Source organism: Staurois parvus, unplaced genomic scaffold (genome assembly GCF_062004578.1).
Source record: "Staurois parvus isolate SC_StPar_1 unplaced genomic scaffold, SC_StPar_1.0 ptg001970l, whole genome shotgun sequence".
Lineage (NCBI taxonomy): Eukaryota > Metazoa > Chordata > Amphibia > Anura > Ranidae > Staurois > Staurois parvus.
Window position 1 is genome coordinate 24,995 of NW_028319766.1, and position 25,136 is coordinate 50,130.

The 25,136-nt window shown below is 45.3% G+C and overlaps 1 protein-coding gene across 7 annotated transcripts in view; it reads right to left on the reverse strand.

Annotated features, from left to right (window-relative positions):
* Positions 1 to 1,821: 1,821 nt before the first annotated feature.
* The window catches only part of VEGFA (vascular endothelial growth factor A), a 49,989-nt gene continuing 26,674 nt past the window's right edge, over positions 1,822 to 25,136 (reverse strand). Inside the window, exons 3-9 of one of the 7 annotated variants that reach the window (XM_089664614.1) lie at positions 22,508 to 22,704; positions 20,955 to 21,031; positions 20,816 to 20,848; positions 16,963 to 17,010; positions 14,581 to 14,718; positions 13,822 to 13,917; positions 1,822 to 7,824 (exon numbers count right to left, since the gene is read on the reverse strand). In XM_089664614.1, the coding sequence (XP_089520740.1) occupies positions 13,851 to 13,917; positions 14,581 to 14,718; positions 16,963 to 17,010; positions 20,816 to 20,848; positions 20,955 to 21,031; positions 22,508 to 22,704 (560 nt within the window). In that variant the 3' untranslated portion in view covers positions 1,822 to 7,824; positions 13,822 to 13,850. Of the gene's footprint in view, positions 7,825 to 13,821; positions 13,918 to 14,580; positions 14,719 to 16,944; positions 17,011 to 20,815; positions 20,849 to 20,954; positions 21,032 to 22,507; positions 22,705 to 25,136 lie in introns of all 7 variants that reach the window. The other 6 variants (XM_089664613.1, XM_089664617.1, XM_089664616.1 and 3 more) reach the window with 6 other exon arrangements.

Below are 25,136 nucleotides of genomic sequence, written 5' to 3' on the forward strand. Positions count from 1 at the left end.
ACACACAACCTACTTCCAGGAAGCCTCACCATTGTGGGAGGGGCAGAGACACAACCTACTGCGGGAAATACCATCATTGTAGGAGGGGCAGAGTCACAACCTACTGCGGGAAATACCATCATTGTAGGAGGGGCAGAGGCACAACCTACTGCGGGAAATACCATCATTGTAGGAGGGGCAGAGGCACAACCTACTGCGGGAAACACCATCATTGTAGGAGGGGCAGAGACACAACCTACTGCGGGAAATACCATCATTGTAGGAGGGGCAGAGATACAACCTACTGCCGCAAAACCACACCATTGTGGGAGGGGCAGAGATACAACCTACTGCAGGAAATACCATCATTGTAGGAGGGGCAGAGATACAACCTACTGCCGCAAAACCTCACCATTGTGGGAGGGGCAGAGACACAACCTACTGCGGGAAATACCATCATTGTAGGAGGGGCAGAGACACAACCTACTTCCAGGAAGCCTCACCATTGTGGGAGGGGCAGAGACACAACCTACTGTGGGAAATACCATCATTGTAGGAATGGCAAAAACACAACCTACAGCCGGGAGACCTCACAATTGTGGGAGGGGCAGAGACACAACCTACTGTGGGAAATATCATCATTGTGGGAGGGGCAGAGATACAACCTACTGCCAGGAGACCTCACAATTGTGGGAGGGGCAGAGACACAACCTACTGCGGGAAATATCATTCTAGGAGGGGCAGAGACACAACCTACTGCCAGGAAACCTCACCATTGTGGGAGGGGCATAGATACAACCTACTGGCGGGAAACCTCACCATTGGGGGAAGGGCAGAGACGCAAACTACTGGGCGGAAATCTCCCCATTGTAGGAGGGGCAGAGACAAACTACTGCAGGAAATCTCACCATTGTGGGAGGGGCAATTAAAAAAAAACTATTACAGGAAATCTCCCCATTGTGGGAGGTGCAGAGACACAAACTACTGGGCAGAAATCTCCCCATTGTGGGAGGGGCAATTAAAAACCGATTGCAGGAAATCTCCCCATTGTGGGAGGGGCAGAGACAAACTACTGCAGGGAAATCTCCCCATTGTGGGAGGGGCAGAGACCCAAACTACTGCGGGGAAATCTCCCCATTGCGGGAGAGGCAGAGATACAAACTCCAGTTTTTCTGCCTTCTTCAGTGATTTTATAGAAACATAGAAAAGTGACGCTAGATAAAAGCCCAAGTGGTCCATCGGCACTGATTTTTTTATTTTACTAGATTTATTATTTAAAAAATTATTTTTGATTAGATTTATTTTATACATTTTCTTTTATATTGGGTTTATCCATTTCTGACAATATTAGCACCTCAAATGTCCCATTATTATTTTTACAATACAGAATTTATATAGCGGCCAACGGTTTGTGCAGTGCTTTACAAAATGTTTTTATACCTTTTTTTTTTTTTCTATATATAGATTTTGTGGGATATGGTGCCTTTAATACCAATTTATATCTGATTGGTATGTTGGTTTGACGTTGTTTTTCCATTTTGTATACTCAAAAATGTATTGCAACTGAAATAAAAGAAAAATTGTTTGAAAGCAGACAATGCCTCACTAAATATTCCTGTATAAAAAAAAAAAGAAGATAAAAGCAATTCGGTGCTATAATATCAGTTGATGTAAACAGTGGATGCCACTAAGTATCTGTCTTCCGGTATGGATTTTATAGAACACTTTCTTTTCCATTAAGAAAATTAAAAAAAAAAAAAAAAAAAAAAAAAAAAAAAAAAAAAAAAAAAAAAGGGCCTCATTGTTCAGATTTCCTTTTAATAAAAACAAAGCAAACAGGTCTTTTGAATAATGTGTTTATGCTTTCTTTTAAAAATAAATATGTCTACATAATATTTAAATCTGGAAAGAAAGATGTGTTAATGACTGCTTTTCACAACAATAACAAAGGATAGCACCAATAAATAAAAATAAACACATAATTACAATAAAAAAAAATGTTAGGCAGAATTAGGTCTTTTTGACTGTTTTTCTTTTTTTTTTTTTTCTTTATTTACAAAAAGGCTAAAATCTGTAGTGTTTTCTGCGCAATTCACAAATATACATATACTAAAACTTGGCTGCCAGAGGCATTGTGGTATAGATATTGCGGTCACTATGTGTTTAATGGCATTGATTAGCTACAGACGCAGTGCTAAAAAAAAAAAAAGAAAAAAAAAAAATGGTCGACATGCAGCTTTAACACACTGATCTTGTCAGCAGAAGCATGCCATGAGAAGTCTGGGAACAAAAAGGACGACTTTTAAAGACCGAAGCCCTCTCCTTGCGTTGGAGATGGCCTCCTATCACCTTCTCAAGTCATCGATGAGTTTTACGTCCATTATGGAAATGCAAGAAAAGAATAAAATACTGCAAGATAATAAAATACTCAGGAAACGTGGCAGAAGGGGTGATGTTTTTGGATGGTGAAGCTGACCAGAGGGTATTAGGTTGTAAAAGCTTGAAGGATTCAGGAGCAAGTCAGTCCCATCAACCTGCTAGGAGACACTTCTCATGGCGAGCAGGGTTTAAAATTAGGACTAGATGGCATGGCGAAGGCAATATAAAGCGAATGCACTCTCTGGACTTGTTGTTTCGTGCTAGTGACTGCAATGCTTAATGCTGCACAAGACCATTTTTTTAAAAAAAAAAAGTTTTTTAAATCAGCCCCCGGAAAGTGCAGCGTCCTGTACTTCCGAAGTTCAAAGCTTTGGGATCGGATGGGAGAACACAGAAGAGGGCTATACACCAAACGCACCATTTCTAAGCACTACTGTTAACTGTCACACTCCAGTGGAAAGACTAAGAAGTCATCGTTACCTGGCAGAATAAAAAAAAAATTTTTTTTTTTTTTTTGGTTAAAAGTCTAACCCTTTCACTGCCAGAAAGGATGGCAATGTATTGTCCCGCAGTCGGCTCTGCAGTCTTTTTTTTTTTTTTTTTTATCAGCCGCACTTCCTTTCCTCGACAGGCTTTGATGTTGCACAAAAGGCCGGGATTACCTTTGAAGATAAACAACACCTACATCCATGAGTTTTCAGGTGCCCCGGAGATTGTTCATGGCATCCCCTGAACCTCCCACCAACCATTGTGTGCTCAGTGACAAGTCTGCCGAGACAAGCTCACACGGGAACAAGACAAAGCCATCAGGCATTCCGCACTGTATCCAGCGCTTTTGGGTTCGTTAAACAAGGGGGGGGGGGGGTGGCGATAGGCGGTTCCATTACCACAAAGCAAAGATTTGCTTTTACCCAGGTGAGTCAACACAAATGACTGATTGGATGGATTTGCACGTGCATGGGAAGAGATCTTAGTACGTGGCCACCGCTGCCCCAACACCCAATAATAAAATAGCCGATCCTTAACCTGGACAATTTCACCCATCATCACACATGTGCACAAAGCCTGGGGAATAGATCTCAAAGATCCTGGTCATAAATCCATGGTGCACCCAATCCCACCCATGTGCATACGGCTTAGGGAATACATCTCAAAAAGGGGAAATCCTCTGACTATAAATCTTTGGTGCACCCAATCCCACCATCATACGGCTTAGGGAATACCTCTTGAACAGGATTTCTCCTGATCTTAAATTCATGGTGTATCCAATCCCACCCATCATCACACATGTGCATACGTCTTAGGGAATACATCTCAAAAGGGGAATTCCTCTGACTATAAATCTTTGGTGCACCCAATCCCACTATCATACAGCCTAGGGAATACGTCTCAAAAGGGGATTTCTCTTGACCATAAATCCAGGTGCACCCAATCCCAAGCTTCATTACACATGTGCATAGAGCTTAAGGAATACATCTCATAGAGGAGTCCTCTTGACCATAAATCCAGGTGCACCCAATCCCAAGCTTCATTACACATGTGCATAGAGCTTAAGGAATACATCTCATAGAGGAGTTCTCTTGACCATAAATCCAGGTGCGCCCAATACCACATGTGCACACATCTTAGGGAATACACCTTAAAGAGGATTTCTGACCATAAATCTGGGTGTACTCAATCCCACTCATCAACACACATGTGCACACAGTTTAGAGAATACATCTCAAAGGGGAATTCTCCTGACTATAAATCCATGGTGCACCCAATCCCACTCATCATCACTCATGTGCACACAGCTTACAGAAAATGATGTTTCTTGACCATAAATCCGTGGTGCACCCAATTCCACCCATCATCACACACGTGCACATAGGTTCGAGAATGCATCTGTAAAGTGTGTGGGGGTGGAGGGTTCCCATAACTCTAAATCCAAGGTGTACCCAATCCCAACCCATCATCGTACTTTTGAACACAGCTTCAAAAATACATCTCAAAAAGAGGGTTTCTCCAATGCTAGATCTGGGGTACACCTAATCCCACCAATCATCCCATGTGGGCACAGTTTAGCAATAACATTTTAAAGGGGATATCCCCTGGCCATAAATCCAGGGTGCACCCAGTCCCACCCATCATCCCACGTGCACATAGCTTCAGGAGTCCATCTCAAAGGGGATTTCCCCTGACCTTAAATCCGGGGTACACCCAATCCCACCCATGTGCACAGAGTTTTAGGAAAACATCTCATATAGGATTTCTCCTGACCATAAATTCCGGGTGCAGCATACACATTCACAAGAGTTTCTGCCAACATAAATCTAATGCCGTTTTGCAGTCTTAAAAGCCATTCTATCTTCTTACAGAACAGTATGATATTTGTTATAAATAAATCCTGCCAGTCACAAAGCTTTTTTTTTCTGGTTTTGCAGTCAAAATGGACTTTGGGGTGAAGTAGACCATACCGGGGGCATCCACAGCAATAAAGCAACTCATACTACAGGTATTATTTAGGTTATGAAAGCCCCTGTTAGCCGTAGGAGGGCAGAGGGAGACCTAAGGGCAGAGGCGGACTGACAACTCATGGGGCCCCCAGGCAATAGGAGATCATGGGGCCCCTGTGTCCTTGCCCAAACTCAAAAAAGCCAATGAAAAAGGTACCAGGGGCATCTCATGGGGCTCCCTACTGACCCTGGGCCCTCGGGTAGTTCCCGAGTTTCCAAATGGTCAGTCCGCCCCTGCCTAAGCGTCATAAAGGTGTAGGACACGTAGGGTGAAAGTGGTCTTCTATACAGCGACACGTACCAAGTTGTCCCGCATGACCCCCCCCTCTTCCCGGCCCCCTCCTCCACATCCAACAACAAAACGCGGGTACATTGAACCCGCTTCGAGCAGCAAGCAGGGTGACAAAAGAAATTTAAAAGACCACTACAGAAACCGGGTAAAAACATTGGACAATTCATGTATTTTTCATAAATTATTTTAAATATATAACAAAAGAAATACTGTACCCTCACAAAAAAAAAAAAAAAAAAAATTTAATTAATTTACCAACAAAATGATATTAAATAAGGTATGGTGTAGTGAACTGCGTCTGCACCCATGTATACACATACACACACTACAGGTTCGGGAGACCCGGAAAAGGCGACTCCTTAGGAGCTACAGTGTGAGGTGGAGCTACAGGGTTGAGGCGGAGGCGGTGAGGCCTGACCCACGGACTGCGGGGGGACGTCAGTAGCTCTATGATGTGCTGTACATTCCAGAAAGGCACTTGTTGCACATGATTATTAATACGCTAACTTGGGATTCTGTATTTGGCACTAAAGAATAGGGGGTGGGGGGGGGGGTAAAGGAAGAAGCGGTGGGTGGGGGCGCCGTTATATGCGGGTAATATTAGACTCTCTATAGAATCAAGTTTCTTGCTGGGGGCTTTCACATGTAATGAATGGCTTTGCAAGCAACAAGCCTGCAACATGATCACCTGGAAAGCTTTCCTGCCTTGAAAGGGGTTAACACTGATCACCGCACGTATCCATCCACACAGTACTTGTCACCTTGGTAAATCCATTTTTTTTTACCCCCCCCCCCCCCCCCTCCCAGACAGCCTTGTAGTTGAATGAGGATTTGGCGATCTAACACAGGTCTAGCAGCAAGAGGAGCCAAGCCCACCCCACCCCATCGGAGTTCACCTTTTTATTAGTATCAGGTCATGAATTTTTCATTGGCACTAAAGTCCTTTGAGCAGAACCTACGTCAGGGCCTCTTGGTGCAGGAGCCACGATGGTTACGTGGCCTGCAAGGCACATGGAACCTTATAACGGGGGTTGGGGGGGGTGTGTGTGTCTGTATACATGAGTGACATAGACAAGGTTACAGTGAATACATTTTTTATAGACTCCAGTGACGCCACAAGATAATGCATCTCCAGGACTTGGGGGGGTGGGGAGGGGGGCGAGGAGGGGTTACGTTGTCATAATGAGTGCCTGGACCAGCTTGCTTCACATTCTCAGACATGCTGAGCCAGTCCTGGTTCTGTGACTTGGTGGTGCTGGTAGGAGAAAGGGGATGGGGATTTAAGGGGGGGGGGGGGGGGGGGTTGAGGGGGGGGGGGACTTTCACCCACTGGAAGGCAGCCTCACTCAACAATAAACAAGTCTCATTCATTAAAACAGCAAGCTGCACTCATTGAGCGAGTCTTACTCTAATTATAGGCGATTCCACTCATTATGAGTGAGTCTTCCTCACGGGGGTGAGTTAAAAAAAAAAAAAAAAAAAAAAAAAAAAATGTACAAGAGTTCACTGTTTTATATATATATATATATATGCCGATTGCTCCCTGGGAGAGTACCAGTCTATCTAGCGATCATCCGGAACCGTTCTCCTCTCTCTCTCTCGTGACCTCCTTTTTTTGGTCCAGACTCCGTTCCTCGCTTTCATTGAGTTCTTGGACTTTTTAGTGTTTTTTTTTGTTTTTTAAAGACCACAGAGATTTTATCTGGAACTGGCTCAGCATACGCCTGACAAAATGGAGCCAACAGGTCACTTTATTTATAAAAAAAAAAAAAAAAAAGTTTTTCTTCTCTTTTTGGCTGACAGGTAAAACGAAAGCGTCCATCGGAAAATAAAAGTCAGAGTTTTGTTTTTTTTTCTCAAAGCCTTTCCGTTGTCGAATGAAAGTAGTTCACATACCCAAAAAAAACCATACACACACACACACAGGTGACGTATTTTTTTTAGAAGTTCCTCCAGGGCGGGTACTGTGCATGATGGGCGGTGCTACACAATGAAACTCATCCCAAGGCCGGTCTCTGACACCAGACTCCACTTCCCATGAATAGTCTTTTTTTTTTTCTCTCTGGAGAAGGGCCTACGGCAAGTTCTTCGTGAAGGATCGAATTGTTTTGCAGTTGCGTGATTCCAGAGCACGTCAGCAGGGTTTCTTTGACCTTTGATCTGAACTTTTTTTTTTTTTGTCTTGTAAGTACTGTTTAGCAGAGATATAGCGACAATAGATTACAGTCCAGAACCATTAATATTATTAGAGTTTAGTGTCAGCGGAGCAGCTGTACCTTGCTACATCAATGTAGTTGGAGTTGGCCACCAAAGTCCAGTAAATTACTACTCTGTTAAGAAAAATCCAATATATATATATATACAGAAATATATATATATTTATATATCTATATTTACTTATAATAATAATAATAATATATTTATAAGAATCCGGAAAAAAAAAAAAAAAAAAAATGACCCCGCTGTTCTGGCTCTCAATGTGTAGCAGCATCAAAATGTGTTAAGGAGAGGAGAAAAATGGGATTTTTAAACTGAATTACAACAGTTATTCTGCCCCTCCGTGGGACTTGGAATGCATGAGAAAGTGCTGTGCTGATTTCGATCCTTCATTTTTCTTCCATTTTTGTCTCTTCCGTGGAGACTCTTTACAGATCTCACCGTCGTGGCTTTTCACATCTAAAACACGGGGAGGGAAGAAAAAAAACAAAACAAAAAAAAACAGAAAGTTTAAGAATACATATCTAGATTGCTAGAAAAAGAATACAACAATGAGAATAATTAACAAAAACTTTCAAGTTGTTAATTTCCCACTTGTTTGTAGACCAAAATTTACATGTTGGCACCCAAAATTCTGGTAAAGAAGAAGTATCACTAGAAAGTGAAAACCGTGGTTGGATCATCCCAGGGGACCAAGCTCATGTAACACTTTGTCCTGCTCTGATCCATACTGTGGTTGAGAAATAAAAGCACTTTTTGGGGGTACGTGCTGGTTGTAGCTCCTCCCCAAAGTGAAAACCGTGGTTGGATCATCCCAGGGGACCAAGCTCATGTAACACTTGGTCCTGCTCTGATCCATACTGTAGTTGAGAAATAAAAGCACTTTTTAGCTGTGTGTGCTGGTTGTAGCTCCTCCCCAGGCTGTTGCCCAATTTGTTCTTATGGAGGTATAGCCAGGGCTGTATTTACCACAAGGCATTTGCCTAGGGCGGCATTTTTCAGGAGGGGCAGCACTGCCCCTTGGAAGAAGGGACAGAAAAAGGGACACACGTGGCAGGGGGACCTGGTGGATTCCGAGAGATGCTGTGGGTTTCATGACGGTGTATGCAGAGCCCAACTCTTGTTCCCGGGGATGTCCGGAGCTGTGAAGGAGAGGATGGTGGCTGGTTTATGGGGGGCAGTGGTAGTGGAAGGCTCAGGTGGAGGGCAGGGGTGTTCTTGGTCAATGTCAGGCTCTTTCTGCAGGGGGCGGGGGGGGGGGGGGGGGGGCGAGCGCCAATTTTTGTGTTGCCTACGGCAGCACAAAACCTAAATACACCACTGTGTAGAGCTACAGCACGACACTGTAGCCACCTCCCCTTCTTCATTCTCATCCCTGTAGTTGAGAAATAAAAGCACTTTTTAGCTGTATGTGCTGGTTCTAGCTCCTCCCCAAACTGAAAATCGTGGTTGGATCCCCCCAGGGGACCAAGCTCATGTAACACTTGGTCCTGCTCTGATTCATACTGTAGTTGAGAAATAAAAGCACTTTTTAGCTGTACGTGCTGGTTGTAGCTCCTCCCCAAAGTGAAAACCGTGGTTGGATCATCCCAGGGGATCAAGCTCATGTAACACTTGGTCCTGCTCTGATCCATACTGTAGTTGAGAAATAAAAGCACTTTTTAGCTGTACGTGCTGGTTGTAGTGTCTCCCCAGGCTGTAGCCCAATTTGTAGATGTTCTTATGGAGGTAGAGCCAGGGGTGTATTTACCACAAGGCAAACAAGGCATTTGCCTAGGGCTGCATTGGGGCCTGGTGTGTTCCGAGAGATGCTGTGGGTTTCATGATGGTGTATGCAGAGCCCAACTCTCGCTTCTGGGGCTGTCTGGAGCTGTGAAGGTGAGTGTCTCTCTCACCATGGGGGATGGTGGCTGGTGCATGGGGGGCAGTGGTAGTGGAAGGCTCGGGTGGAGGGCAGGGGTGTTCTTGGTCAATGTCAGGCTCTTTCTACGGGCGGGGGGCACCAATTTTTGTGTTGTCTGGGGCAGCACAAAGCCTAAATACACCAATGGGTAGAGCTACAGTACGACACTGTAGCCACCTCCCCCTCTTCATTCTCATCTCTGTAGTTGAGAAATAAAAGCACTTTTTAGCTGTACGTGCTGGTTGTAGCTCCTCCCCAAAGTGAAAACCGTGGTTGGATCCTCCCAGGAGACCAAGCTCATGTAACACTTGGTCCTGCTCTGATCCATACTGTAGTTGAGAAAAAAAAGCACTTTTTAGCTGTGTGTGCTGGTTGTAGCTCCTCCCCAGGCTGTAGCCCAATTTGTTCTTATGGAGGTATAGCCAGGGGTGTATTTACCACAAGGCATTTGCCTAGGGCGGCATTTTTCAGGAGGGGCAGCACTGCCCCTTGGAAGAAGGGATGGAAAAAAGGACACACGTGGCAGGGGGACCTGGTGGGTTCCGAGAGATGCTGTGGGTTTCATGACGGTGTATGCAGAGCCCAACTCTTGTTCCCGGGATGTCCGGAGCTGTGAAGGAGAGGATGGTGGCTGGTTTATGGGGGACAGTGGTAGTAGAAGGCTCACGTGGAGGGCAGGGGTGTTTTTGGTCAACGTCAGGCTCTTTCTGCAGGGGGGGGGGGGTGGGCAGCAATTTTTGTGTTGCCTAGGGCAGCACAAAACCTAAATAAACCACTGTGTAGAGCTAAAGCACGACACTGTAGCCACCTCCCCCTCTTCATTCTCATCCCTATAGTTGAGAAATAAAAGCACTTTTTAGCTGTACATGCTGGTTGTAGCTCCTCCCCAAAAGTGAAAACCGTGGTTGGATCTTCCCAGGGGCCCAAGCTCATGTAACACTTGGTCCTGCTCTGATCTATACTGTAGTTGAGAAATAACAGCACTTTCTAGCTGTACGTGCTGGTTGGAGCTCCTCCCAAGGCTGTAGCCCAATTTGTAGATGTTCTTATGGAGGTAGAGCCAGGGGAGAATTTACCACAAGGCAAACATAGCATTTGCCTAGGGATGCATTTTTTTTTGGGGGGGGGGGGGCAGCACTTCCCCTTGGAAGAAGGGACGGAAGAAGGGACACATGCGGCATGGGGACCTGGTGTGTTCGAGAGATACTGTGGGTTTCATGACGATGTATGCAGAGCCCAACTCTCGTTCCTGGGGATGTCCGGAGCTGTGAAGGGGAGTGTCTTTCTCTATCTCGATGGGGGGGATGGTGGTTGGTGTATGGGGGGCAGTGGTAGTGGAAGGCTCTGGTGGAGGGCAGGGGTATTCTTGGTCAATGTCAGGCTCTTTCTGCTCTGCGGGGGCGCCAAGTTTTGTGTTTTGCACAAAACACAAATACACCACTGGGTAGAGCTACAGCACGACACTATAGCCACCTCCCCCTCTTCATTCTCATCCCTTGAGCTCTCACAGCACAAGCCTGCACTTCTTTTTCTGTGTGTGCCCCTTTCTTCCTATCAGTCATTAGCCAGATATGAATCAGGCAGTTGTCACCTGGATGTAGAGGCTCTCTGAGAAGTTGGCCGATCAGTTGAGTTTTTGCCAACTCTCCAGTAGAGCCTGCTGGCTGGTTGGCATCTCCTCCTCTGCCATCTTCCAGCCATGTACATCTCTTCCTTAGCCGTTTGAGGACCAAGGGACGTATTTGTCCCATGTTTTTAATTGCCTGTATCATCTGATTAAGAACTTATAAATACTTTTTTTTTTGGTTTGAGTCAAAATATTAGTTCTTATCAACAAATGGATCTAGCTTTTTGCCAATTATTTCATGAAATGGCTTAGTTACAGCAACTGAAGTGTACGAACTTTAAAAACAAAAAATTGATTCTTTTGGCGTTCCGTAATCTTACGGTCCTCAAAGGGTTAGAGCCCAGATCTGCCCGCCCAGTATTCTGGGGAGAGAGACTATAATAGTAGCTGTGCCATTATCGGCTCCATTAGGCATTGGCAGCCAGAGGTGGGAGCGATCACTGCTCCCTTTCCCTGCATCAGTACCCATTCATCTCCTTTTGATCAATGTGATCAAACTGCGGAGGAAGGCAGGAGGACGCACCGTCAACCACACTAGCTCTGCAACCTCAGCACAGAACAGAATGCGACTCTGGGGGGATTTCGACTAGGATATTCAACTTCTCATGATACTTCTTCTTTAAGCATGTCCCTGCATCCCAAAAATAAAAAAAAAAAAACATTCTGGATTCTTCTAAAGCAGCACATTAACCATATCACTTAAAATAGAAGTTGGTATAGATCGCTATACTAGAACGAACCGGACTTTTCTCTCTTTCAGTGACATTTAGAAGAAAGTGAAGATAGAGAAAGAAGTAAAATAAAAAGAACTTCTGGCACAAACAATAAAAGTCTTCATATAAACTAGATTACCATCGTTAACTACCGTATATACTCGAGTATAAGCCGAGTTTTTCAGCACATTTTTTGTGCTGAAAACGGCCCCCTCGGCTTATACTCGAGTCAACGTCTGCAGGGGGGGCGCGAGGCTCCGTCAAGGGGGGCGCGTACAGGGGTGGGCAGAGGGCTGCTGTCACCTGGCTCCCACGATGATCCATCCAGGAAGCGCTGCTCCTTCCGTCACTCCGGCCACTCCTTCACTCCTGCCGCTCGGCTCCGCCTCCTCACCGGTGATTGGCCGCCAGAACTGTAGCTCAGGAAAGGTACACAGGCGGCCAATCATGGGCGAGGAGGCGGAGCCGAGCGGACCCGCGAAAATCGAGTGAGGGAGAGGCCGGAGTGAAGGACAGCTGACAGGTAAGTGTGCAGTGCAGAGGTGCTGCTGCAACCACATATGCAGGCTGCAGCAGCACCATACTGCAACAGGGGTCAGCAAGTGTCATTGGTGTCAGTGGGAGGAATAGTGCCGCATCATTGGTGTCACTGATACGAATGATGGGGCATTATTCCTCCCACTGACACCAATGATGGGGCACTATTCCTCCCACTGATACCAATGATGGGGCACTATTCCTCCCACTGGCACCAATGATGGGGCACTATTCCTCCCACTGGCACCAATGATGGGGCACTATTCCTCCCACTGGCACCAATGATGGGGCACTATTCCTCCCACTGGCACCAATGATGGGGCACTATTCCTCCCAATGGCACCAATGATGGGACACTATTCCTCCCACTGGCACCAATGATGGGACACTATTCCTCCCACTGACACCAATGATGGTAAACTATTCCCCCCACTGACCCCAATGATGGGGCACTATTCCTCCCACTGACCCCAATGATGGGGCACTATTCCTCCCACTGACACCAATGATGGGACACTATCCCCCCCACCCCCACTGACACCAATGATGGGGAACTATTCCCCCCACTGACCCTAATGATGGGGCACTATTCCCCCCACTGACACCAATGATGGGGCACTATTCCTCCCACTGACACCAATGATGGGGCATTATTCCTCCCACTGACACCAACGATGGGGCATTATTCCTCCCACTGACACCAACGATGGGGCACTATTCCTCCCACTGACACCAATGATGGGGCACTATTCCTCCCACTGATACTAATGATGGGGCATTATTCCTCCCACTGACACCAACGATGGGGCACTATTCCTCCCACTGACACCAACGATGGGGCACTATTCCTCCCACTGACACCAACGATGGGGCACTATTCCTCCCACTGACACCAACGATGGGGCACTATTCCTCCCACTGACACCAATGATGGGGCACTATTCCTCCCACTGATACCAATGATATGGCACTATTCCTCCCACTGACACCAATGATGGGGCACTATTCCTCCCACTGACACCAATGATGGGGCACTATTCCTCCCACTGACACCAATGATGGGGCACTATTCCTCCCACTGACACCAATGATGGGGCACTATTCCTCCCACTGACACCAATGATTCCCACCCTCGGCTCATACTCGAGTCAATCGTTTTTCCCAGTTTTTTGTGGTAAAATTAGGTACCTCGGCTTATATTCGGGTCGGCTTATACTCGAGTATATACGGTAGATCGTATAGCATCCAGATGAGCTTTTTATTGATAATTTTTATTGGAAAGTCTGGAAGCTGGACAGCCGATGAATTAATCCGGCTATCGACATTACAGGTGATCACACGCCCTATTATTACAGGCATGACAATGTGTCATCACAATGCACCAGTCTTCCCATCGATGGGATATGGGCGACTATGCAAGGAGATAATAGGGCACGGGATGCACCTCGATCTCTAGCTGCCAGTGCCAGGCTGTAGTTAAAAAAAAAAAAATCCAAATTCCTTGAGAACAGTTGGGATGTGATCAGCAGGACAAACATTAAAGGCTTAGTTTTGCACATTTTTTTGGGTTTAGGAAGCACATTCCATCACTGTGAAGCCAAACTGTACATGAATGCATCTGCTAAGAGATGGAAAAAATATGGAGGAAGAAGCAGGTGTTATTTGGGGTAACTTACTTTGCTGCACAGAGGTGGCACAGCGCATGTTAGTGAGCGAGGTCAGCGGAAAGAGGGGCCCCATATGGCTGGACTGCTCTAGGCTTCTTGCCTCTCCTAGTGGAAGACAACATACTGCTCTAATTGGGTTCCCTTGTGGAAGCTCCATTAAAAAAAATGAAATTCAAGTTGGGTTCTCTCCACTCTGGTCAATACAGAGAGTGTGTAGATCCTCAACACAATTGTTCACACTATAAAAAAAAAAAAATTATGGATGGATGTAGAATCTCCTCCATAGAATATATCACAGACTAAGTCTCTCCATCGTACACATTTAAAACAAATCCAATCTGCTCTAATTTCTGCACATTGAACGTTATTTAAAAGGGATCTGTTCCAGAAGGACAAGTGACCAGTTGGGTGCGTGTAGCCCATATACAGATACCCTATTGCTTGGCTCGCCCTTTGAACTGCATACTCGGGTCACATGACATGCGAGGGTGATGTCACATACGAGTCCAAATCCAGGCCTACAGTCCTTCGGACCTCCACGAATAATGGAAGGACTACTGTAGAAGACTGTCACTGAATGGTCGTTAATGTGCATGTTTAGACTCCCAACTACGGAGCACACAGAAGACGAAGGACAGAATATTGGAGGGACAGAGATAGGAAACACAGCACTATCCTTTAAGGAGACAGTTTCAAGCAGCATTCAGCAGTAATAAGCAGCTCTATCTTTGCATTGCATTTGTTTCCATGTGTGACGTAAAAACCAACCTGCAAGTCCTTTCGTTTAACTCAAGCTGCCTCGTTTTGCAACGTGAGTCTGTGTTTTTACAGGAACATTTACAGGTCTGGGGGTCTTGGACAAACAAGTGTTTTCTCCTCTCTGTGTCTGTGCAAGGCTCACAATGACTGCAAAAAGCAAAAAGGGAAAAAAAAAAGAAGTTCTAAGCTACAGCGCAACAGCAAAGAGAAATGTCAACATGCATTACTCCTGAACACATTACAAGCAATCCCTTCCATCACAGAACTCCCCCCCCCCCCCAGAGGGACCACCGGCCAGGCCTGCTTTTATAGCTCCTATCCTGGTACATTGTGAAAGTGGATATAAAAAAGGCAGAGCGGGTCACATTCCTTGGAAGGTGGTCCCCACGGGAGAAGTAGAGTGGGCCACTAATATTCAGTAACCCAATCTCTATGAACAGCCCTTGCGGTGACTGGCCTCCATGTTGTGTAGCCCATTAACACACAAGATGGCTTGTTTGCACCCCCTTCCCCTCCCCACCACCTCTTTGCTCCTCAATATTCAGCCACCTTCCTGCGTTCTCGTTGGAAGACACTGAGACAAGCAGAAGAAAGCAGACACTGCGTAGCATTAGAAAGCTGCATTTGGAAGGAAGAAATGGAATTATTTTTTTTTTTTGGAATAACGATCATATTAGGCATGCAAATTTGATATACTGGATATATGTATGCAACTAAAATGTGCTGGAGACACATACTGGAAGAGTTAATCAGTGTTAATCAGAGACTGGCAAGAGAACAGTAATTAGGAACCCAAATTTGTCAAGCCTTCCAAATGCAGCGTTTTAGGATTAGAGAAGAAAAGTAAGTAGAGCAAAGTGTCACTGGAAAATGTGCTAGACCTCTTTATCTTTTGTTAATAGGAAAACCAACAGTGTCCAGATATTTCATCATCGAGTTTATGTGCAACATACTGGAGAGTAGAAAATGGCTGCGCCCATGTTTTTTTTTTTTTTTTTGCGTGCGGTCATTATGCTCGAGTTTTCTAGGCCGTGTCAGAATTGTTTTTCCAATTTACTAAGATAAGGAACATATAAAAAGGAGAGTCATAGTCCAATGGTCTACATCAGTTGTAATTAAGTGGCAGTTTAGAATTTCAGAAAACACATTTCCAGGGATGACGTCAGCCATTTTGCATTCTCTCCAAAACCCCAGTCACAGCATGGCATATGTCTGTCAAGTGACTGCAGTCTCGCTTAGGACCCAAGGTGAAGCAAATACATTTACAGAGGGTTTCCCCAGCACCAGAGCCCAAAAGATCGCCTACCAAGACAACTGCATACAAATTCAAAAAAAAAAAAAAAAAATTTAGCATGAGCCATAGGCACAATATTACATGCATTTTTAAAGTTGCCATCTGGGCAAACCTAGATATCTAGGTGTTCGGCCGATACAGAAAGAGTTCTTTCCTGATAAAAGGTGAGTAGCTGGAATGTTAGGTGACATCACTTTGGCTCATAGAGAGACTGCTTGGTGTGATGGCCTACGGGGAATGGGAAAGGATGGACAGGCCACTGTGACTGCATAGACGGCAATGATCTTGCATATCCAAGCTCCATGATGAATTGAAAGGCAGCCTGTGTGCCCAGGCCTGCAAAATCCAATTCGGAAAGGGAATAAAAAAAAGAAAAAAAAAAGAAAAAAGTAGAGCAATTTGGAACAGTTATCGATAGTTCTTTGCCACGGTTGCCATGTCTTGTTATCACAGCCAAAATACAGAAGTAAGCTAATGGACAGCCCATTGGTAAGCCTAGCAATCTTGCAAGTCACAATGACCAATGTGCCAATACAATCGCAACCAAGCAATGGACTCTGAATGCAAGGAAGATACCATCACCACCAGTGACCAGCTGACCTAATGTAATCATGAGATCTGAGGAGACGGAGAGAGACCCCTGAGCATGGTTGCTTTTCCAGATTCGGGAATGGGGGGGTGGGCATGGCAGCCGAAATAGTTGGAGCACCGCTGCTCCCATACCTGAGCTGCTAGAACGGTTCTAATACCAAGTATAGGCCAGAAGCAGGAACAAGGTCAGAAGTCATCCGATCAGTTGCTGGGATCTTTCATATCAAAGCAGTAATAGCTATAATACCAAGTCTCATGATGACATTAAGACAACGCAAAAAAAAAAAAAAAAACATCCCCACCCCGACTCGAGTGCTTAATTACCCATCACCACAAAGTCCTTCAATTATACATCCCGATTTTTATTTAACCCAATCCGCAAGACAAGACGAGCAGATTAATGGGATTAATTGGTGGAATGATATGAAAACAATGCCGTATTTTATTTAGGTGCTTTGTATTTTAGTGAGCACACGATACAAACGTACAAGCGGTGCGATTTGTACCGGATTTTCTTGCGCTTTCGTTTAAGGCCCTTTCCTCGTTTTGCTTTTCTGGAAGAAAAAAAATAAACACAGAGCGAGAGACAGGGAGAAAGGGCAAAAAACGAGAGAAACTAGAGCAGCATGGAGGCAGGTATGGGATGCGTAGGATGACTAAGAGCAGCGTTAATATGTTGGATTAGGTATTTAGGATGAGGTTGACCGGGACAATTAGAACACTCACAGCAGATACATTTTGACTAAAGTCTATTGAACGTGGGACAGTCAACTGATGAGAACCATCAAATTACACTTCTAGGGAACAGTCAAGGAATTAGATATTAATGACCACAGAGGCCGTGTTAATTACAAACACAGGATTATGCTTCGCATGGTTATTGGATTATTGGGTTCCTCTGGAACTTCTGATCTAATCCCAGGAACCAACATGATGACTTCAAATAGCTTCCCAGCAACCGAAACAGTAGACTATATGTTCCTGCTGTTTGGTTAGTAGATCCACCCATACAGGCCTGCCAATATTTGTATCCTGTAATATTGGTAGAATGTTTACCCAGCTTTTCCAAACCAAAGTTCTGTAGAAGTTCCCCCTGAGGTAGCTATCTGACCAACACAAACCAAACAGCAAACATGCCGTTTGGTTAGTATATCCAATCATACAGGACATTCAACTTATGTATCCTTTAGTATTGGCAGAATGTTTACCAGCCTTTCCCAACCAAAGTTCTGTGGAACCCTAAGGTCCCTCCTGAAGTTGGTAAGTGTTCTTTGAACAGTGAGCAATAGTGAATTGATCTCTCACCTACAATGACTACATTGATCACTGATGCAATGTTTTTTTTCCCCACTGACCACCAATACAAAATGGGAATTTCTCCACAGGCCACCATTGCAAATGGGAATTTCTCCACAGGCCACCATTGCAAATGGGAATTTCTCCACAGGCCACCATTGCAAATGGGAATTTCTCCACTGGCCACCATTGCAAATGGGAATTTCTCCACTGGCCACCATTGCAAATGGGAATTTCTTCACTGGCCACCATTGCAAATGGGAATTTCTCCACTGGCCACCATTGCAAATGGGAATGTCTCCACTGGCCACCATTGCAAATGGGAATGTCTCCACTGGCCACCATTGCAAATGGGAATGTCTCCACTGGCCACCATTGCAAATGGGAATGTCTCCACTGGCCACCATTGCAAATGGGAATGTCTCCACTGGCTACCATTGCAAAATGGGAATTACTCCACTGGCCACCAATATAAGGGGACACTAGTATAAAGCTGGCCAAAGATGCCAATCTATTGACTGACTGCAGTATAACCAGCCTGTCAGGTCCCCCCCCCCCCCCCATTCAATCACTGCTGTGGTTGAAGGAAAGAAAATTGCTTACTGTATGGCCAGCCTAAGAGGCCATTTTTAAAAAAAATTTGGTTTCTGGCCATTATTGTTTGTTTATTTTGTGTAGAGCAAGGGAGTGTAAACTATCTGGCCCTGGGTGTCATACATTCTAGGTATGCCTAATTCTCTCTCCTTTTATTGAAAGCTTTCAAAGGCTAGAAGATCATGCTATCTTATCAAGAAATGTAGAGAGAAACACTTTTAACAGGAGTTTCCTGAGACCTAAAAATTATTTCAATAAGTTCCTCCAGGGTAGAAAGGTTGAGAAAGGCTGCTTTGGACAACGTTGCTTGGACAATCACAAGTATAAATTGACTCGAAATGTAGAGCTAGTTTACAGGAGATATTCTCTTTGACAACAAGAACAGTTTATCTGTAACCTCTAATTACAGTGAATACATGGCTGCTGCGGAATCAGATATTCAGAGATCCTGGCGGTTGTCTTGGGGCAGATACATACAGGTCTTTGTACTTGCCTGAATAATACCTGCATAATGTGTTGGAATGCAGCACGTATGACTGGGCCCACATATACAAACAGGAAAGCTGAAGATAGCGGCAGCGTGACCGCTCCTACTGTAGTCTCCCCACAGATGTTGCCACGGACTGTGAAGAGTATGGTACTTAGCCAACTCCTGTCCAGATCATCTTTATTAGTGTGCAAAGTAGATCAGTTTTTCTGGTGGGAGCAAAGTCAGAAGCAATGTCACTGCAGTTATCTCCCCCTTCCTAATTATGAAGCTGCATGAAGAACAGAGGTGACCTTTCCCACACACGTGGCTGGATATTAATAGTAAGCCTAATAGGAAAAACATTGCTCTTTCTAGAGCAGAGCATTGTGGGACGTGCCCTCGAGTAGTGTTTCCATGCCTTGCTCAGACCCTTCCAGCAGGTGACTGAGGTTTGGAGTGAACTTAATGCACAAAGTCTCAGCTCCGATAGGTGATTATTGCATCTTGAGATATATATAACACATTAAATATACGGTCAAAGCCCGAGGTCTGAAACCCTACTGGACCCAGTGGTGCAACTTTCAAGATATAGTTACAATTTCATTAACATCCTGACTACAGTAGACACAATGGAAACTTGTGGCATGGGGACATGTCTTTGCAGATGTTCTATACCTTCTGACTTCACAACATCTCAACTGGGCTGCCAGGACCGAGCTACAAACCAATGACCTACGGAAGGGGACTGTAGACCAAATCGGATGAAAGAGTCTAAGATCGTTTTAATTTTCCAGTTTTATGACTTTTTTTTTTTTTTTCCATCCCGAGTCCATCCAAGTTTTAATCCTGTGTTAAGCCCTGATAAGGAGAGACTGGCTTGGCCGTCAAAATGCGTTGGCTGTGTTTTATGACCAGTTTATGAACGAATTAAAATTATCTGGGACTCTTTCGTCCAATTGGTCTGGCAGCCCTTTACTGTATGTCTATAGTCTGAACTACTGTTGAGTCCCTATTTGGGAAGCCTTGCTGACTGAGAACTAAAAGCTTGATGAAGTTTTCCTTCAATTGACTGCACAAGCAAGTTCCCAGTGCCTCTTTAACCTGTCTTTTTGGAGTACCCAGCTAAAAACAGGTTAACACCTCAAATCCTGGAGCTTCTTGCTACCAGCATGATAGAAGCATGATGCTGCAAGAGCATTTGGAAGAACGCTTCAGTTGCAATGATGCCAGGTGGCAAGTTCCAACAAGGGTCTATGAAGCCGCCCTTGCCGTATCCCCCTAGGCTCTTATCCACCCACCTCTCGCTAAACTCAAGCTGAAAAGAACAAAGTGCTGGGGACTAGCACTGGGGCCCATCAAGCTGGGTGTTCTAAAGAAGAGGACCTGAACCTTGCATACCTATGATGGAGGATACGCCATTAAAACCATATTACAAAAAAAAAAAAAAAAAAAAAAAAAATCAACGAGTAATTACAGGTAGGAAAGCAGAACATTAGGTGTATAGAGATTGTACAGCAATTGGTTTTCCTCTAGAACAGAGAACATGCATAGAATCAAGAACCATGCTCCATTCACCAAAGGTTAGAATTACCCAAAACCCATCATGATAGTAGACATTAGGTATGCCGGCTGGGATATGATATGATCCCCCACAGACCCCACCTCTACTATACAAGCAGAGTTTGAGAAGCAAAGAACATGAAGATGTGGACGGTATGCGTGCTGAGGAGCATCAGTCACAATACGCTCACCTCCCCTGCATCATTCTCTAAAATATATCATCAATGTCTCTATATTGATCCATTGCTCTGATAATCTCATCTCCATATCAATGACCGACCAAGCGGTACAGTGGTCTGTCTAGTCATGAACATTGGCCAGCTTGGTCCATTAACCCTGCTAGAGCAGCAAAAACTTCCAGCATAGGAAGGGTCAATGACAGGGGAATGACTTCAATGGAGTACAGATGACCTGAGGTACAAATAAAAAAAGTCACTTACTTTTCCTGTTGGCCTTTAATTTCTTTCTTTGGTCTGCAGGAAAAACAAGAAACGATAATTATTTGTTGGAGAGCTGACCATCAGTAGATGACAGTACATGGCTGGTGGGGTTTCACATAATGTGATGTCTCTTCCTTACCTGCATTCACACTGGCTGTGCTGCTGGAAACTCTTTTCTACAAAGTGCTGACTGACGTAAGGCTTAATTCTCAAGATCTGAGAAAAAAAAAAAAAAAAAAGAAAAAAAGGTCACTTCTCCCCACTCATCACCTTGGCTGGAGACCTAGAGAATGGAAAATCCTGTTCTCAACATGCAACTTTCCTATAGGCTAAGGCAACCTTTTCCAAAATAAATAAATCTAAAAAAAATAAATACATTTTTTTTTTTTGCTGCGATTATTCACTCATTTGCCTGCAAATCATTGCAACCGCATTCCTGCACATTCAGAATACCTACCTGTGTGTTTCACTATGCCCTAAATACGGACGCAACATGTAATATGGTGTAAAAGGTTGAGCTAGCCATCAAATCAGGGTTTCCCAAACAGGGCTCCTCCAGGAGGTTTTTAGGGGTTCTTTAGGCAATGAGAAATTTATGCTCCTCAGATGAGTTTCCTTTGATATGATTGATCTTTTTAGTTATCTGTAAGGGGGTAATTCTCCCCAATGTCCACAAGTGTAAGGAGCAGTCTTCCCACTGACCACCAAACTAATGCAAAGTTTCTCAACCAGGATTCCAGGAAACGCTTGGATTCCACCAGAGGTTTCCGGGGGGGTTCCTGAAGCAATGAGCAATTTATGCTTCTCAGAGAAGTTCCCACTGACACCAATGATCTTTCTGGGCTAGCTGTAAGGGGGTAATTCTTCCCAATGACTACAAGTGTGAGGAGCATTCTTCCCAATGACCACCAAACTAATGCAAGGTTTCTCAACCAGGATTCCAGGAAACGCTTGGATTCCACCAGGGGTTTCCGGGGGTTCCTGAAGCAATGAGCAATTTATGCTTCTCAGAGATGTTCCCACTGACACCAATGATCTTTCTAGCTAGCTGTAAGGGGGTAATTCTTTCCAATGACCACAAGTGTGAGGAGCATTCTTCCCACTGACCACCAAACTAATCCAAGGTTTCTCAACCAGCGTTCTAAGAAACGCTTGGATTCCACCAGACGTTTCTGGGAGTTCCTGGAGCAATGAGGAATTTATGCTTCTCAGAGAAGTTCCCACTGACACCAATGATCTTTCTAGCTAGCTGTAAGGGGGTAATTCTTCCCAATGACCACAAGTCTGAGGAGCATTCTTCCCAATGACCACCAAACTAATGCAAGGTTTCTCAACCAGGGTTCTAAGAAACTCTTGGATTCCACCAGACGTTTCTGGGGGTTCCTGGAGCAATGAGGAATTTATGCTTCTCAGAGAAGTTCCCACTGACACCAATGATCTTTCTAGCCGGGGCTCTATGAGAACTGAAAGTTATTTCAAATGTTCCTCTCTGTTGAAAAGGTTGAGAAAGGCTGCTTTACACATTCAAAGTACCTAGGTGCATTCCACTGCGCTGAAAAAAGTATGTTGTTCAGAAGAAATATGGGGCTCTAGGAGAGTTCATCTCTGCTTCCCAGATTTCCGGGCATTAAAGATAAAAAAAAAAAAAATAGCTCCTTGAGGTGGGTATAAAGGTTGTGAAGATTTTATTACCTGCAATGTGACGTTGTACCACCCTGTTGGCGCACACTCCAGACTTTCATCACTGCAGCAGCCTGCACATCTCATCAGTGGTACACAGGATGGCTTGAACATGTACTCCACCTCATCTGGATACTCCTGGAGTACGTCCACCAGGGTCTCCCGAACCTGGCACACACTGCGGTCATATACGTCCATGAAGGAAACCACTGTACAAAAACAGGAAAAAAAATTTAAAAAAAAAAATTGTCAGGAACTTCCCAACTTTGTAATCTGAGTTAGAGATTAAAAAAAACAAAAAACTGTAGATATGAAGTCACCTGCCTGCCATTTAAAGGGGAACTAAACCCATCGATTTAACAGTTTAAAAAAACTATTACTTGCCCGGAAGGCTAACGGTCACATTTCTTTGTGTTCTCAACCAAACTGTCAAACCATCAAATGGCTGAAGTCATAACTGATCACATGGGCAGCACCAGGACAGTTGCAGATCAAACAGAGGCCAAGATGGCAGCTTCCTTGGCTGAAAAGAATAGGAGGGTTTAGTTCCACTTTAAAATAGATCTAAAACATGCAAAGAATTTCGAGCAGACAGGAGCGATGTCTCTTTTGCAATAAAATAAACCTATCTGCCTGCTTGCAGGCTTCCTGCGCATGCGCAGCTCAGGGGACGTTCTCGGCACAGTGCCTTAGTGCTGGGATGAATGAACGTCATGCCATGATAACCAAAACCAGTTGGAGACTCGGCACCCAGAAGAAGCCGGTGAGAGACCTCATTAATGTTGGACTGTTGCAGAAGAGATGAGTATTACGGACTTCAGTTCTGCTTTAGGCAACCAACTTCTATTTGCTCCCCTCTCGTATGTAAAGTATACTGTTGAAGGGGTTTTCTTATACAAAAAATACCAGTTGATCTAGTCAGAAATCCGGTGAGCCCTTACAGTAGGACAAGACAAAACAAAACAAAAAAAAAAAACACCACCACTTTGGGTATCTTTGAGAATCTCCAGGAGCAAGGTCAGGCGCCAGGTCACCAGAGGTCCCCCTTCAGGCGCCATGTCACCAGAGGTCCCCCTGCAGGCGCCATGTCACCAGAGGTCCCCCTTCAGGCGCCATGTCACCAGAGGTCCCCCTTCAGGCGCCATGTCACCAGAGGTCCCCCTTCAGGCGCCATGTCACCAGAGGTCCCCCTTCAGGCGCCATGTCACCAGAGGTCCCCCTTCAGGCGCCATGTCACCAGAGGTCCCCCTTCAGGCGCCATGTCACCAGAGGTCCCCCTTCAGGCGCCATGTCACCAGAGGTCCCCCTTCAGGCGCCATGTCACCAGAGGTCCCCCTTCAGGCGCCATGTCACCAGAGGTCCCCCTTCAGGCGCCATGTCACCAGAGGTCCCCCTTCAGGCGCCATGTCACCAGAGGTCCCCCTTCAGGCGCCATGTCACCAGAGGTCCCCCTTCAGGCGCCATGTCACCAGAGGTCCCCCTCAGGCGCCATGTCACCAGAGGTCCCCCTCAGGCGCCATGTCACCAGAGGTCCCTTCACCAGGCATGGTTGTACACGAAGCAATGCATGTGCCGCTCAGTGTACAAACCTAGCCTGATGACGGGATCCTTGCTGCTCACATAGGGGTTGATTGAGTCGCTCCAGAGCTTAGTAAATGAGCTGAAGCTCTGCTGACTTCCATCATCCAATCACATGCAAGCACAAATGCTGTTTTTTTTTGTTTTTCTTCCTTGCATGTGATTGGTATTCTTTGCAAAGTGAAACCTTAATCATTTACGAAGCTCTGGAGCAACTGCCCAGTCTATTTGCCTTTAGTAAATCTCCCCCAGAATCTCTTCTGACAAGCTGTGAGCATTTTGTTGAAAACTGAGACTTTTATTTCCGCTTGACCTTCTTGTGCCGAGGCTGCACTGACATTCTCAAACAGTCTTGACAACCCTGCCCAGTTCTGTGACCTACAGATCTCCTACACCTGTGTTACAGAGCAGACACTAGGGGGAGCTGTTCTCTAGTCCTGTCTTAGGGTGACAACACTGCCCCAGGATGGACACAGTACAGCGAGTGTTGTCACCCTAGGACAGGCAGGTATTTAGGGAAAAAAAATAAATAAATGCCGCCGCTACATACATATAGTAACTGCCTTGGAAAGTGCGATACCATGGGGCTGGTGTCTCAGTAATGCCACTACAAGGCTGCTCCCGTTGGCGCGGTCAGGTTACACGGTGAAACGCTGTGATCTGGTTAACAAGGAGCAGCAGAAATTCTCAGTGTCTGTAGTCCTTATAGGGGGGGGGGGGGGGGGGAATATATCCAGCTACATGTAGAGGAACTAATTAGAGATGCATTTCTCAGCAAGGAGGACAAAGGCTGCTAGTCAAGAAGTGTTCGGCCACATGGTGTCTGGATTAGCAGGAAAAATTCCCCTCGCAGTTCCTGCATCCCAGTGTGATTGTTTCATTGGCTTCTGGGATTAGAGTTAAAGCCCCTAAAAATCCTACCGGATTCACTGCCAGGAACTAGTGCCTGTTGGAGGGGCTTCCATCCGGCTGGGGGGCCAACCATGCCCCCATTCCCCAACCATGCCCCCATTCCCCAACCCTATAACCTTCTTTTTCCAAAATCCAACACTTGTTGGGAAAA